Genomic DNA, 13,884 nt, shown 5'->3' on the forward strand with positions numbered 1-13,884 from the left:
TGTCATAAACCTGGAACAGTGCCGCGTTAAACATACAAACAAAACAACATTGGTCCCCTCTGTAGCCCAATACATGTGCACTTTAAGGGGGCACGGGTGGCCCAGTCATCTAAGCCATTCGGTGAGCAGAGTTGCATCCCTTGGGCACGCCAGAAAGCTATGATTGTGGGTTCGAGTCCCGGTTCGCCCCGATGATTTTGTCAGTTTGTCAGCACTATACCCATGCTTGTGGGTTTCACCAGTGGTAAACATCTGAGACCTGCATCACTTTGGGCTTTCCGCCCACATTAAGCTGACACACCGTGATATAATTGGAATACTGTTAAAAGCGGCGTTAAACTCACTCACTGTGCATTTTAAATTGTTATATAGAAAGAGGGGAGTTGTGAGTTACGGACATCTATAAAAACACACTATTATAAATAAGGACATGTCCATATCTACTCTTGCTTTGAGCATGTATTATTCTAGCAGCTGTATCAATCGTTCCATGAAATGAGGTGTGCAGGGATCGTTCGCTGCAAGGCCAGCTGGTTCTCAGTAAGAACGTTCTGGGGGAACTATAGCTGTACATCTGAAAGCGTAATACTACATTTGTAAATCTAGTTGCTGTACCTCGTCAGGATATGACAACTCACAAACTGCCAGGCCAATGATAAAGACTTGCAGCAGGATTCTCTGGCGTTTCTCGATCGCCATTTCATTTACTCGATCGCCATTTCATTTACTCGACCCCCATTTCATTTACTCGACCCCCATTTCATTTACTCGATCGCCCTTTTACCCACATCACCCACACCATCCCTGTTTCATTTACTGATTTCTTCCACCCACCCACCCACCTCGCCCCGGTTTCAATTACTGAATTCACCAACCCATGCAGCATCCCTTGCAGCATCCCATGCAGCATCCCATGCAGCATCCCTTGCAGCATCCCATGCAGCATCCTATGCAGATCCCTTGCAGCATCCCATGCAGCATCCCATGCAGCATCCCTTGCAGAATTCCATGCAGCATCCCATGCAACATCCCTTGCAGCATCCCATGCAGCATCCTATGCAGATCCCTTGCAGAATCCCATGCAGCATCCCATGCAGATCCATGCAGCAGGACCGTGAGGAGTAAAGTGTGTCATATAATCAGCTGATTGTGTGTCATGGTCACATATGGACCCAACGACATGAATATTCACATATATCAAATGAAACATAAATAATGCATTTGTATCATTACTTAATACACGTTAACTTAACTAACCAATTGAACTGTATAAAAATAATTCTTTGCAACCTAATCAATAATGTTTGATGAAAGTCACACAAAATCAGAGATATTAAAATTAGCTATTCTGTTTTTCCAACGCTCACATAATTATGCATATATCAGCTAGAATGTTCACATGTAGCTTATCTGATAAAGCACATAAACACATGGTTCTTTTTTCGTGCTCGATATCAACGCTCGGGTCAGAATTGGCCACAGCAACCCATGCTTGTCATAAAAGGCGAGTACCGGTATGCATGTCGTAAAAGGCGACTAACGGGATCGGGTGGTCAGGCTCGATGACTTGGTTGATGTGTCGATCACTGGATTGTCTGGTCTAGATTAGATTATTTATAGATCGCCGTCATATAGCTGGAATACTGCAGGATGCGGCGTTAAGCAACAAACAAACAAAGAAGATCACAAATATGATGCATTAACTTTCATTGGTTTGGCTTAAGACTGTCCCCATCATTTACGCGATGCTATACCAAAACTTGGTAAAAGTAACTATATTCCACTGTCAAACGAGTTAACGGTCAATCTTAATATGTTTTCAAGGACAGTGGTTATCACGTCCCAGTCACGCTTTGAGCTATTCTGGCTTTGGTTGGTATCGATCAGATCACAGCTGAGTAGCAACGTATTGAAGAATACATCCGCGTGCTGCTATAGCGTGTCCTGAGTCACCACCGCGGGCCGTGAGTCATACCTGTTGATAACCTACCTTCGTCGGAGTCGAAATTGTGAAATTTAAAAATAAATGACCCACCATTTTTACTTTTCCGTTCGTTTTCCGGAGGGTGGGGGGTGGGGGATTGGGCTTGGGTGTGCGGGTGGTGGTTGCACGAATGACTATGGACCTGTGTACACATATGGTGCACGACTGCTGCTTGTGCATCCTGTTCGTGATGAACGTCCCGCTGTCCACACGTCCAGCAGACACATCACGCGTTCACCTAGACTCTGTGTTTACGTGTTCAAATATAGGTCGCGTAGTTATCACCGTTTGATGCTTATTGAAGAAAATGAATTTGATATATTAATATCGGTGAAAAACATTTATCTATCTGCCTTAAGCCTGTTTCAAGTGAAAATGTATTTTGTTATATTGCAGTAGTAAACTCATCTGATGTGCTAATGTTTGGTGCCTCACGTCCGAAGTGAAGCAAGTGACTCCAGGCCTCCAGGCCTCCAAGCCTCCAAGCCTCCAAGCATCTAAGCCTCTAAGCCTCCAAGCATCCAAGCCTCCACGCCTCCAAGCCTCCACGCCTCAAAGCATCCAAGCATCAAAGCCTCCAAGCATCCAAGCATCCACATCAAGCATCCAGGCATCCAAGTCTCCAAGCCCCCAAGCCTCCAAGCCTCCAGGCCTCCAAGCATCTAAACCTCCACTACTCCAAGCATCCAAGCATCCAAGCATCCACGCCTCCAAGTATCCAAGCCTCCAAGCATCCAAGCATCAAAGCATCCAGGCCTCCAGGCCTCCACGCCTCAAGCCTCCAAGCATCCAAGCATCTAAGCCTGCAAGCATCCAGGCATCCAAGCCTCCATGCCTCCAAGCATCTAAGTCCCAAGCATCTAAGCCTCCAAGCACCCAAACCTCCAAGCCTCGACTCCAAACATCCAAGCCTCCAAGCAACCAAGCATCCAAGCCTCCAGACCTCCAAGCATCCACATGCATCCAAGCATCCAAGCATCCAGGCCTCCAAGCCTCCTAGCTTCCAAGCATCCAAGCCTCCAAGCCTCCAAACATCCAAACATCCAGGCCTCCAAGCATCCACACCTCTAAGCCTCCAAGCCTCCAAGCCTCCAAGCATCAAGCCTTTAGGCATCCAAGCCTCCAAGCATCCAAACCTCAAAGCCTCCACGCCTCCAAGCCTCCAAGCATCCACAAGTCTCCAAGCCTCCAGGCCACCAATCCAAAGAGATATGCATGTACATGTAGTTACATATCTATGGAATATACACTGCCAATTTGTGTTCAGCAATACTCACATATATGGAATTCAGTATCCGATTGTCCCATATTCGTGGCAAATATTTTTTGCATCACCATGCCCATGTTCGTGGGTTTCACGAGTTCAAGCCACTAAAACTGTCTATTTTCTACTTTACCTCAGTCAAAACGGCGTTTATTGCCAATTAACTCACTCATGGCCGTCTTCTACACTGATGTTGCGAAATGTTGACTTTATCCATCTTTGTCTGGTTAGACTGTACGTTGAGGGACACGAATACGTTTTACTTACAAAAATGATGCAGTTTAATATATATTTACAAAATGCAGGATGCTATATAGCTATTGACATACAAGAAACAACATGCGTTATAACGGGTTTACAGCATAAAGAATGCGTTATAACGGGCTCATGACATACAGAATGCGTTGTAACGAACTTACAACATGAAGCATGCATAGTAACCGACTAATAACATACAGCAGGCATTGTAACCGGCTTACAACAGGCAATAAAGGAGATATATAAAGTACAGCATGCACTAGAAGGACTTATGCCATCCAACATACATATTGTTTCCCATGTTGAAACGCGAAGTTAACACAGAAAACGGAGTGAGTGAGTGAGTTGGGTTTAACGCCGCTTTTAACAGTATTCCAGTTATATCACGGCGTATCAGCTTAATGAGGGAGGAAAGCCCGAAGTGATGCAGGTCTAAGACGTTTACCACTTCGGTATGGTGCTGACAAACCTTGAAACATAATCGGGGCGAACCGGGATTCGAACCCAAAATCACAGGTTTCTGGCATGCCAAATAAATAACAGGCTCTGTTACATTGGACAGTGCACTGACGACTTCAAAAATTGGTCAAAATCGAAAGTCTTGAATGAGGCACGTTTGCTTGTTTGTTGTTTAACGCCACACTCAGCAATATTCCAGCTATATGACGGCGGTCTGTCTGTATCAGACAATCCAGTGATTGCATCATAAGCATCGATCCGCGCATTTGGGATACCGAGTCTGATCACCAGATCCCGTTAGTCGCCTCTTACGACAAGCTTAGTCGCCTTTTACGGCAAGCATGGGTTGCTGAAGACCTATTCTAACCCGGATCTTCACGGGTCGAATGAAGCACGTGTTCCTTTCTTGAAACAGTGTTGGAAGCAGACAGACAAGTCGGCGGTGTAAGGCACGCACTGGTAAACCAAATGTGTCACATGTCAGATCGTGCATGGAAGGAGGCCTCAAACGCCTTCGCCTCGCTCTTTGTAAGTGCAGCCAGGCTTTTAGAAACTGTTACCTCGAAGCGACCCGAAGCAAGTAGTTTGTCCCGGAAGTTGATACGTGAAACAAGCCTATAAACGAGCTCCTCTAAATCAATCAATGGTGTCAATTGCTGGCGAGGCACGTCACACTATCCTACGAGTTGACTTGGGAGTATCACTATATATGAACGCTGGTTGTTCTGCCTCTCATAACCTTCAGAAATAAAATGGGCGGTGGGGTATCATCGTGGTTAAAGCGTTCGCTCGTCACGCCGAAGACCCGGCTTCGACTCCCACATGGAAGCCTCCCTGTCGTGATATTGCTGGAATATTGCTAAAAGCGGCGTAAAACAATATTCACTCACTCAGAAATAACTTACAACATCACATATGCACTATAGAAAATGTATGGCACACAACATGGACAAAAGCGGCCTTATAACATACAATATGCACAATATAGGACTTATAACATACAACATGCACTATAACGGACTTATAACATGCCACATGCACTATAACGGACTTATAACATACAACATGCATAATGTAGGAGTTATTGCATACAACATGCACTATAACGGACTTATAACATGCAACATGCACTATAACGGACTTATAACACAACAACATGCACAATAACGGACTTATAACATACAACATGCACTATAACGGACTTATAACACAACAACATGCACATCTGTGCCCATCTCTACCCCGAGTATCTGTACCCCGAGTATCTGTGCCCCGAGTATCTGCACCCCGAGTATCTGTGCCCATCTGTACCCCGAGTATCTGCACCCCGAGTATCTGTACCCATCTGTACCCCGAGTATCTGCACCCCGAGTATCTGCACCCCAAGTATCTGTACCCCGAGTATCTGCACACCGAGTTTCTGTACCCATCTGCACCCCGAGTATCTGTACCCTGAGTATCGGCACCCCGAGTATCTGTACCCATCTGCACCCCGAGTATCTGTACCCCGAGTATCTGTGCCCCGAGTATCTGCACCCATCTGCACACCGAGTATCTGCACCCCGAGTATCTGTGCCCATCTGTACCCCGAGTATCTGTACCCCGAGTATCTGTGCCCCGAGTATCTGCACCCCGAGTATCTGCACCCATCTGTGCCCCGAGTATCTGCACCCCGAGTATCTGTACCCCGAGTATCTGCACCCCGAGTATCTGTACCCCGAGTATCGGCACCCTGAATATCTGCACCCCGAGTATCTGTACCCTGAGTATCTGCACCCCGAGTATCTGTACCCCGAGTATCTGCACCCCGAGTATCTGCACCCCGAGTATCTGCACCCCGAGTATCTGTACCCATCTGTACCCGGAGTACCTGTACCCCGAGTATCTGTGCCCCAAGTATGTTCACCCTGAGTATCTGCACCCCGAGTATCTGTACCCATCTGTACCCCGAGTATCTGCACCCCGAGTATCTGCACCCCAAGTATCTGTACCCCGAGTATCTGCACACCGAGTTTCTGTACCCATCTGCACCCCGAGTATCTGTACCCTGAGTATCGGCACCCCGAGTATCTGTACCCATCTGCACCCCGAGTATCTGTACCCCGAGTATCTGTGCCCCGAGTATCTGCACCCATCTGCACACCGAGTATCTGCACCCCGAGTATCTGTGCCCATCTGTACCCCGAGTATCTGTACCCCGAGTATCTGTGCCCCGAGTATCTGCACCCCGAGTATCTGCACCCATCTGTGCCCCGAGTATCTGCACCCCGAGTATCTGTACCCCGAGTATCTGCACCCCGAGTATCTGTACCCCGAGTATCGGCACCCTGAATATCTGCACCCCGAGTATCTGTACCCTGAGTATCTGCACCCCGAGTATCTGTACCCCGAGTATCTGCACCCCGAGTATCTGCACCCCGAGTATCTGCACCCCGAGTATCTGTACCCATCTGTACCCGGAGTACCTGTACCCCGAGTATCTGTGCCCCAAGTATGTTCACCCTGAGTATCTGTACCCCGAGTATCTGCACCCCGAGTATCTGCACCCCGAGTATCTGTACCCATCTGTACCCCGAGTATCTGCACCCTGAGTATCTGCACCCCGAGTATCTGTACCTATCTGCACCCCGAGTATCTGTACCCATCTGCACCCCGAGTATCTGCACCCTGAGTATCTGCACCCCGAGTATCTGCACCCCGAGTATCTGTACCCATCTGTACCCGGAGTACCTGTACCCCGAGTATCTGTCCCCCAAGTATGTTCACCCTGAGTATCTGTACCCCGAGTATCTGCACCCCGAGTATCTGCACCCCGAGTATCTGTACCCCGAGTATCTGCACCCGAGTATCTGCACCCCGAGTATCTGTACCTATCTGCACCCCGAGTATCTGTACCCATCTGCACCCCGAGTATCTGTGCCCCGAGTATCTGCACCCCGAGTATCTGTACCCCGAGTATCTGCACCCCGAGTATCTGTACCCTGAATATCGGCACCCTGAGTATTTGTACCCCGAGTATCTGCACCCCGAGTATCTGTACCCCGAGTATCTGTACCCATCTGTACCCCGAGTATCTGCACCCATCTGTACCCCGAGTATCTGCACCCCGAGTATCTGCACCCCGAGTATCTGTACCCCGAGTATCTGCACCCCGAGTATCTGTACCCATCTGTACCCCGAGTATCTGCACCCCGAGTATCTGTACCCATCTGCACCCTGAGTATCTGTACCCCGAGTATCTGCACCCCGAGTATCTGTACCCATCTGCACCCTGAGTATCTGTACCCCGAGTATCTGCACCCCGAGTATCTGTACCCATCTGCACCCTGAGTATCTGTACCCCGAGTATCTGCACCCCGAGTATCTGTACCCATCTGCACCCCGAGTATCTGTACCCCGAGTATCTGCACCCCGAGTATCTGTACCCATCTGCACCCTGAGTATCTGTGCCCCGAGTATCTGCACCCCGAGTATCTGTACCCATCTGCACCCCGAGTATCTGTACCCCGAGTATCTGCACCCCGAGTATCTGTACCCATCTGTACCCCGAGTATCTGTGCCCCGAGTATCTGCACCCCGAGTATCTGCACCCCGAGTATCTGTACCAATCTGCACCCCGAGTATCTGTGCCCCGAGTATCTGCACCCCGAGTATCTGCACCCCGAGTATCTGTACCCTGAGTATCTGTACCCATCTGCACCCCGAGTATATGTACCCATCTGCACCCCGAGTATCTGCACACCGAGTATCTGTACCCATCTGTACCCCGAGTATCTGTACCCCGAGTATGTGCACCCCGAGTATCTGCACCCCGAGTATCTGCACCCCGAGTATCTGTACCCATCTGTACCCCGAGTATCTGTACCTATCTGTACCCCGAGTATCTGTACCCCGAGTATGTGCACCCTGAGTATCTGTGCCCCGAGTATCTGCACCCCGAGTATCTGTACCTATCTGTACCCCGAGTATCTGCACCCCGAGTATCTGTACCCCAAGTATCTGCATCCTGAGTATCTGTACCCCGACTATCTGTACCCCGACTATCTGTACCCATCTGTACCCCGACTACCTGTACCCATCTGTACCCCGAGTATCTGTACCCCGAGTATCTGTACCCCGAGTATCTGTGCTTAATGTATAGGCACTCCCGATCCCGAGTATGGGGTATGTGTGTAGTTTGGGGTCTTTATTTATTTCAATTACATACATCGCACATTAATTTTCTTGGACCCTATGACACTATTCGCTGTCAAGTAATACATTGTTGTCGTTTTTGTTTTGCTTCTTATCAGCGTGTCACCCTGATAACCCGATGAGTGTTTATTCATCACCAAAATAATGATATAATCATCTATTTGGACATAAATTCGACTTTTTATAACATTATTGCCAATGAAGCGCCCTAAAATGCAGGTACTCCAAAATACAACATTGCACAACCCAACAACACAAAGCTATACAACAAATATTATTCGTTGTTGATTTTGGAAGACCATATAAGGATCATATCTTCTTCTCTATTTTTTTGTAAATGTCGTCATGACCTTTCTAAATTTATCCTTTGGCGGAACGAGCACAGACAATTAACAATGTAGGCCAAAGTCCTGACTCATACGCTACAACTATAGACATGTATTGATAGCTCTGTATTGGTTAGTACCATTTGTGCCAGCACTAGTGTATTACCTGTACATTAATTGCATTGAAGGGGTTTAGCTAGACGTCCCCCGGTGTTTTTATTTAAAATAGGTTTAGCAGTATTACTGAATCCCAAATGAACTTATTTATATATTTAATATGATGACTATACAAATAAGGGACTGTTATTTATCATAGGTGAGGGGGCGTGAGATTGGGGACGGTGATGGGTGTCACACCTGTTATAAATTACCAGTCCCTCGATTCCAGCTATGACTCATTTCCAGAAGTCTAACGAAGCATTTGCAAGTAGTATTTGTTGACATTATCAATTTCATAAAGTACGTGTAATATGTGTTAATTAAACAATTAGAATCAAATGGACTATATAGATCTATAATGTGTATGCGTCAGCGAACAATATACGCATTTGCAGGTTGCATGTAATATGATATCTTGCACCTGTATAACATGTTAAAGCTATATCGATTTCATTTCAACTGAATGTGTTCGGCGAAGTCTATTTCCTTCCCTCCAAACCCAAATAAACACGACCTAGGCTAAGCTTCCTTATTATGTTCAAATCACGTGACAAGTTGGACGACAAAAACAAAATCGAATCTAGGTGATGTGTAGCTATTTATATATCCCTTTGCACAAACGTTCTTTTGACAAAAGCTATCCATGGCTGCTTGATTCTAAGTCTCAACCATGTATAACTCGTTTCATTAATGCAAGCATGCCGGTTTACACATTGCAGCAATAATGGGATATATTTAGTAGTGCTTTTGAATCATATGCCAGGCAGTCTGACCTCGACACATATTTTGGATGTAAACATCCCTGCTCATTAACATATCAAGAAAAGGTCAAGGTCGAGGCCGACCGTCAACCAATCATGGAATCTCTTTCGAAGTGGATGAAAAGTTACAGCCAATCACTACCATGTTTACAATTCATCTCATTATATTCCGTCGACACGCCTTCCGAAACACAACAGACTTGCTAGAGTGTGCCTACCGGTGAGTGTAAGTGGAGCGTTTGAGGAAGAAATCGGTGTTTAATCGTTGTGACAGTTGTGAAAAGTGACATTCTTTGATAGTACGGTTTAGTCTGAGGATGCCTAACCACAAACACCACCGTAATCATCGTTCTAAGGAGGAGGATACGAACAACAATATCGAGCATGTCGAAGCGAATAACAACAGTCATGGCCGCCAGGCGCGAGTCGACAATGACGGGCCCCGAATGTTCGTGTGTTGTGTCCCGTCCAACTGCCGGAATCCGGAGGAGACAATTGACGAGCACGAGCCAGGAAGAGCTGTGAAGGTTTTCTGTAATAATGAAAATTGCCAGAACGGAACATGGATGCATAAGGAGTGTTTTGACGAGTGGGAGCAGTCGGTTCTGAGCTATTTGCGATCATGTGGCCGTGCCCGAAGCTGGAGCGAGAGGCAGCGGCTGCAAAACCTGTGGACCAAGAAAGGCTACGACCTCGCTTTTAAAGCCTGCGACTGCAAATGTGGACGAGGGCATATCAGAAAGGATCTTAACTACATCCCGTCGACAGTTCCAGTTGACAATGCCAAGAAACTGAAGAAACACAAGAAGAAGAATGACAAACCCATGCCAGTGGTGAGTACGTCCCACAAACCGTCTCACAACGCCAACAATCATCAGAACCACACAACTTCCAATGCCAACAACAATAACAACAACAGCACCAGCAGCAGCGTAAGTGCTAACATCAACATCATTAACAACAACAGCTGCAGCAGTAGCACCAGCACCAGCAACCCCATCAGCTCCAGTCCTGGGTCGCAACGCATTCGAACCAGCAGCATCAGCAGTACTGGCAGCAGCCCCCCCAATTCTGCAACTTCCTGTTCACCATTGTCATCCTCCCCAGTAGGAGGAGGGACTTTCGTCTTCAAGGTTAATGGCAAGAAATCTGACTTCTTTGCTGATCATGCTCAAGCTGCGGCAGGAAACATCTTCAAGAAGCGTCAAGACTTCTCTGCATTCAACATCGTCCCAAGAGTGCGACAGAACCCTTATAACATCAAGATGGAAGATGAAGGCCCTTATGGAAATGATGATGTCCGCAGCTTCGTCCTCTCGGCGCTGAGCTCCTACAAGCTGACATCTATCCCGTGTGTACTTTGCAAGTCAAACCTCCCAGTTTTCGACCACTACCCACTGATAGATGGAACATTTTTCCTTTCACCACAAGCTTATGATGAGAGAGTTGTACAAGTTATCTGGGAGGGACGCATACAGTTCCTCAACTCCATCTGCGTCTGCTGCATGGAGGGAAGAGCCGACATCAAATGTGCTTCCTGCAAGCGCAAATGGAACAGCAGTACCTACGTCCTCGGCACCATGTACACCTACGACATCTTCGCAGCAATGCCTTGCTGCCAAAAGCGCTTGACCTGCAAACACTGTCGTCGCGCTGTAGTGGATGTAAAATCGGGACTGAACTTTTTCAGCCAGTACAGCCAGATGATAATCTGCCCATATTGCAAAGCAAATGATTACCACTTCATTCGACCACTGAATGAAACCTACATTGTGAAGCAGCCTATATGTTACTGAGGCTTAGACCATGTGCTTCATTGCTAGTCTGGAGTTTCACCTCATCGTCATCTCATCTCCACAAGGTAGTAGTATGTGCATGGTATGACGGATCTTTGGTATGACAAGCTCACCTGTCAGCCATCCGAAGCTTGTTCATGGACAGGATGTTCAAGGACAAAATATGTGGTATTGCAAGTTTTGCACATTCACATACTTGGAATATCATTTACTTTGTCCCATCGGAATGTGTAATTTCATTGGTGTGTGACCGAAATGTTCGGGGATGGCTTTTTGCTTGTTGCAAGTTTGCGTTTTGTGAATCAAAAGATGCTGAATGAAAGCGGGTCAGGATGTTTGACATATTTTTGAGTTGAGCTTAAAGCACATACTGTTGAGGATGTGGATAAATTCTTGTTTAGAAACATTGGAGAATATTGTTTTTTGTGTTGACCATTAGTCCATTGTTCATGATCATTACTGGGCAAGGTATTTGCCCTATATCCATTTCTTTGGTGCAACATTTAATGTGATGTGACATATTGGTTATCAGTGGGACTTATTCAGTTGCGGATCCTCGCCTCAAAGACTCCATGATGCGACCCACCCTTTAGTGTCGTATACGCATTCTAATGGACCATGTATTGTCAACTTGACTTGCTCGTTTGTCGAGTAGGGAAGCTTTTGAAGGCAGCTAAAGTTCTCATTCAAGCTATAGTTACTAGCTAGTTTATTTATGACTTGCAGCATAGCACAAGTATTCCTTAGAGTAGATGTTTGAAAAACAACTAATGTCAGTTTGTGTTGGATATTTGGAAAGATACAAAAGTATCTTGACAGCCATTTTGAATTATTCACTACATGGTACAAATTTCCATAATTTTATTTGTTAAAGATTTAAAAACCTGTGCGGTATTTTGAAATTTGTTTCTCATCTTAATGATAGATAAACAATTATATGGATGTTTATGTTCAATAAATTTGGCAATTATGATTTTTCAAACATGCTGAGATCATTTCTCAGAATCATTTCATACAATATTTGTAGATTACAAATAAACAATTTGAAATATTCTTGAAAAATGTTTTTGTTGCCATGGAAACAATCCATGAGGAACCTGGCCCATGTTTTCCTGTGGAATTGGATGTGTAGTTATTAATTGATCATGGCTGCCACCATTCTTAATCATATAGCTGAAACTGTACAGCAGTATTTGTACAAATAGTGTATTTTTGCTTTGTGTTTCTTAAAGGATATATACTGCTGACTGGTACATGTTTTGAAGGAAAAAGACTTTCGTTTCTTAGTGGTATGTGGAGTTTTCACTCCATTGACTGAAGGCAAAATGGCATTTATATATTCCTAACTTGTATTGAGACGGTGCTGAAAATGTCACGGCCAGTGCCATTTTACTACACCAAATAAACCTCATCTTTCTCTATATCATTGTTTTTGTTTTTTCATTGCCATAGAGCCAAAAAAATATATATACCATATTCGACGTAATAAGCGCCCCGCTCTAATAAGCGCCCAAGGCGATATTTGCTGATATATTGGCTAGTGAACAATCCCAATTAGCACAAAATTTATCTTTCACCTCTGTTTTTTTCACCAACATAAGATTCTAATAGGAGCCCCCTATTTCTAATTTTGAGAGCGCCCTGGGCTCTTATTACGTCCAATACGGTATCTGTGTTTCAGGTTGCATGGGCCCAAGTGAAATGGGTCAGTAGGCAAGAGGTTTTTTTTAAATATATTTTTGTATAATGTTTAGCACTAGCTTATCACAATGTTGCTCAAATTTGTAGGTAAAAAAACTGTAATATGCGGAACTCTTTTTTTCTTAATGTAAAATATGGGTTTCTTGACAACTGTTCACAACTGAGAGATGGGCTACCTGAAACACAAACATTTCTTTATTTGGACTAATGTGCCAGTCCTCGGTGTCTTTCCTGTCGGGGAAGAAATAGGGAAATGCCCTGCGTTCAGTGGTTTTGGACACAACTGTGTATTTGTTCTTTACTTTTCCCGGGGAGATTCTGGGTTAGAACTGGTCCCCTGTAACCTATGTTGAGGAGACTTTATGGATGCAGTGGTCAGTTTCAGCCTTTGGTTGATAACCATGATAACGTGCTATTGGACCCTAAGGTGTCTCGTTGCTCATAATATCAATCACTGGATTGTCTGATTGATTATTTACAGGCCAGTGTCATATAGCTGGCATCATTGCTGTGTGTAGCATTGAGCAACAATCTGGTATGTACATAAATGCAGTGTATAACCATATGTATGTCATATTGTTCTATTTAAAGCGACTATGCTTGTCGTCAGGTTGACAATCTTGACCGAGTGTTTTTTTATTTCCAATACACCAAACCCGAGAAGATCCGGGTAAGAATAGGTCTTCAGCAACCCATGCTTGCTGTAAAAGGCATGTGGACTGTGCTTGTCGTAAGAGGCGACTGATGGGATCGGGTGGTCAGGCTTGCTGACTTGGTTGATGCATGTCATTAATACAAGTTACGTGGATCAATGCTTATGATATTAATCATTGGATTATCTGGTCCAGACTCAGATTATTTACAGACCGCCGTCATATAGCTGGAATTTTGCTGAGTGCAGTTAAACAACAAACCAACCAACCAACCAATACACCAACAGGAGTCTCAGTTTAATACATAAGAGGCTTGCTTTCATCGATGA

General features: G+C 45.4%; 2 protein-coding genes across 2 annotated transcripts; both read left to right on the forward strand.

Annotated features, from left to right (window-relative positions):
* The first annotated feature begins 1,101 nt into the window (after positions 1 to 1,101).
* On the forward strand, positions 1,102 to 2,984 carry LOC139475317 (uncharacterized). Its single transcript, XM_071258545.1, has 2 exons — positions 1,102 to 1,114; positions 2,428 to 2,984. The coding sequence occupies exons 1-2, from the start codon at positions 1,102 to 1,104 to the stop codon at positions 2,982 to 2,984; spliced, it is 570 nt and encodes a 189-aa protein (XP_071114646.1).
* Positions 2,985 to 9,589: 6,605 nt separating this feature from the next.
* Positions 9,590 to 13,488, forward strand: LOC139474418 (headcase protein-like). The gene has a single exon (XM_071257431.1). The coding sequence runs from the start codon at positions 9,723 to 9,725 to the stop codon at positions 11,199 to 11,201; it is 1,479 nt and encodes a 492-aa protein (XP_071113532.1). The 5' UTR covers positions 9,590 to 9,722; the 3' UTR covers positions 11,202 to 13,488.
* The last annotated feature ends 396 nt before the right edge of the window (positions 13,489 to 13,884 follow it).

The sequence above is a fragment of the Haliotis cracherodii genome, unplaced genomic scaffold (genome assembly GCF_022045235.1).
Source record: "Haliotis cracherodii isolate W230 unplaced genomic scaffold, xgHalCrac1.p SCAF_3, whole genome shotgun sequence".
Taxonomy (NCBI): Eukaryota; Metazoa; Mollusca; class Gastropoda; order Lepetellida; family Haliotidae; genus Haliotis; species Haliotis cracherodii.

Bases quoted from the DNA above. Each gene is read 5' to 3' on its own strand.
- LOC139474418 (XM_071257431.1), top strand. From the start codon at position 9,723: ATGCCTAACCACAAACACCACCGTAATCATCGTTCTAAGGAGGAGGAT.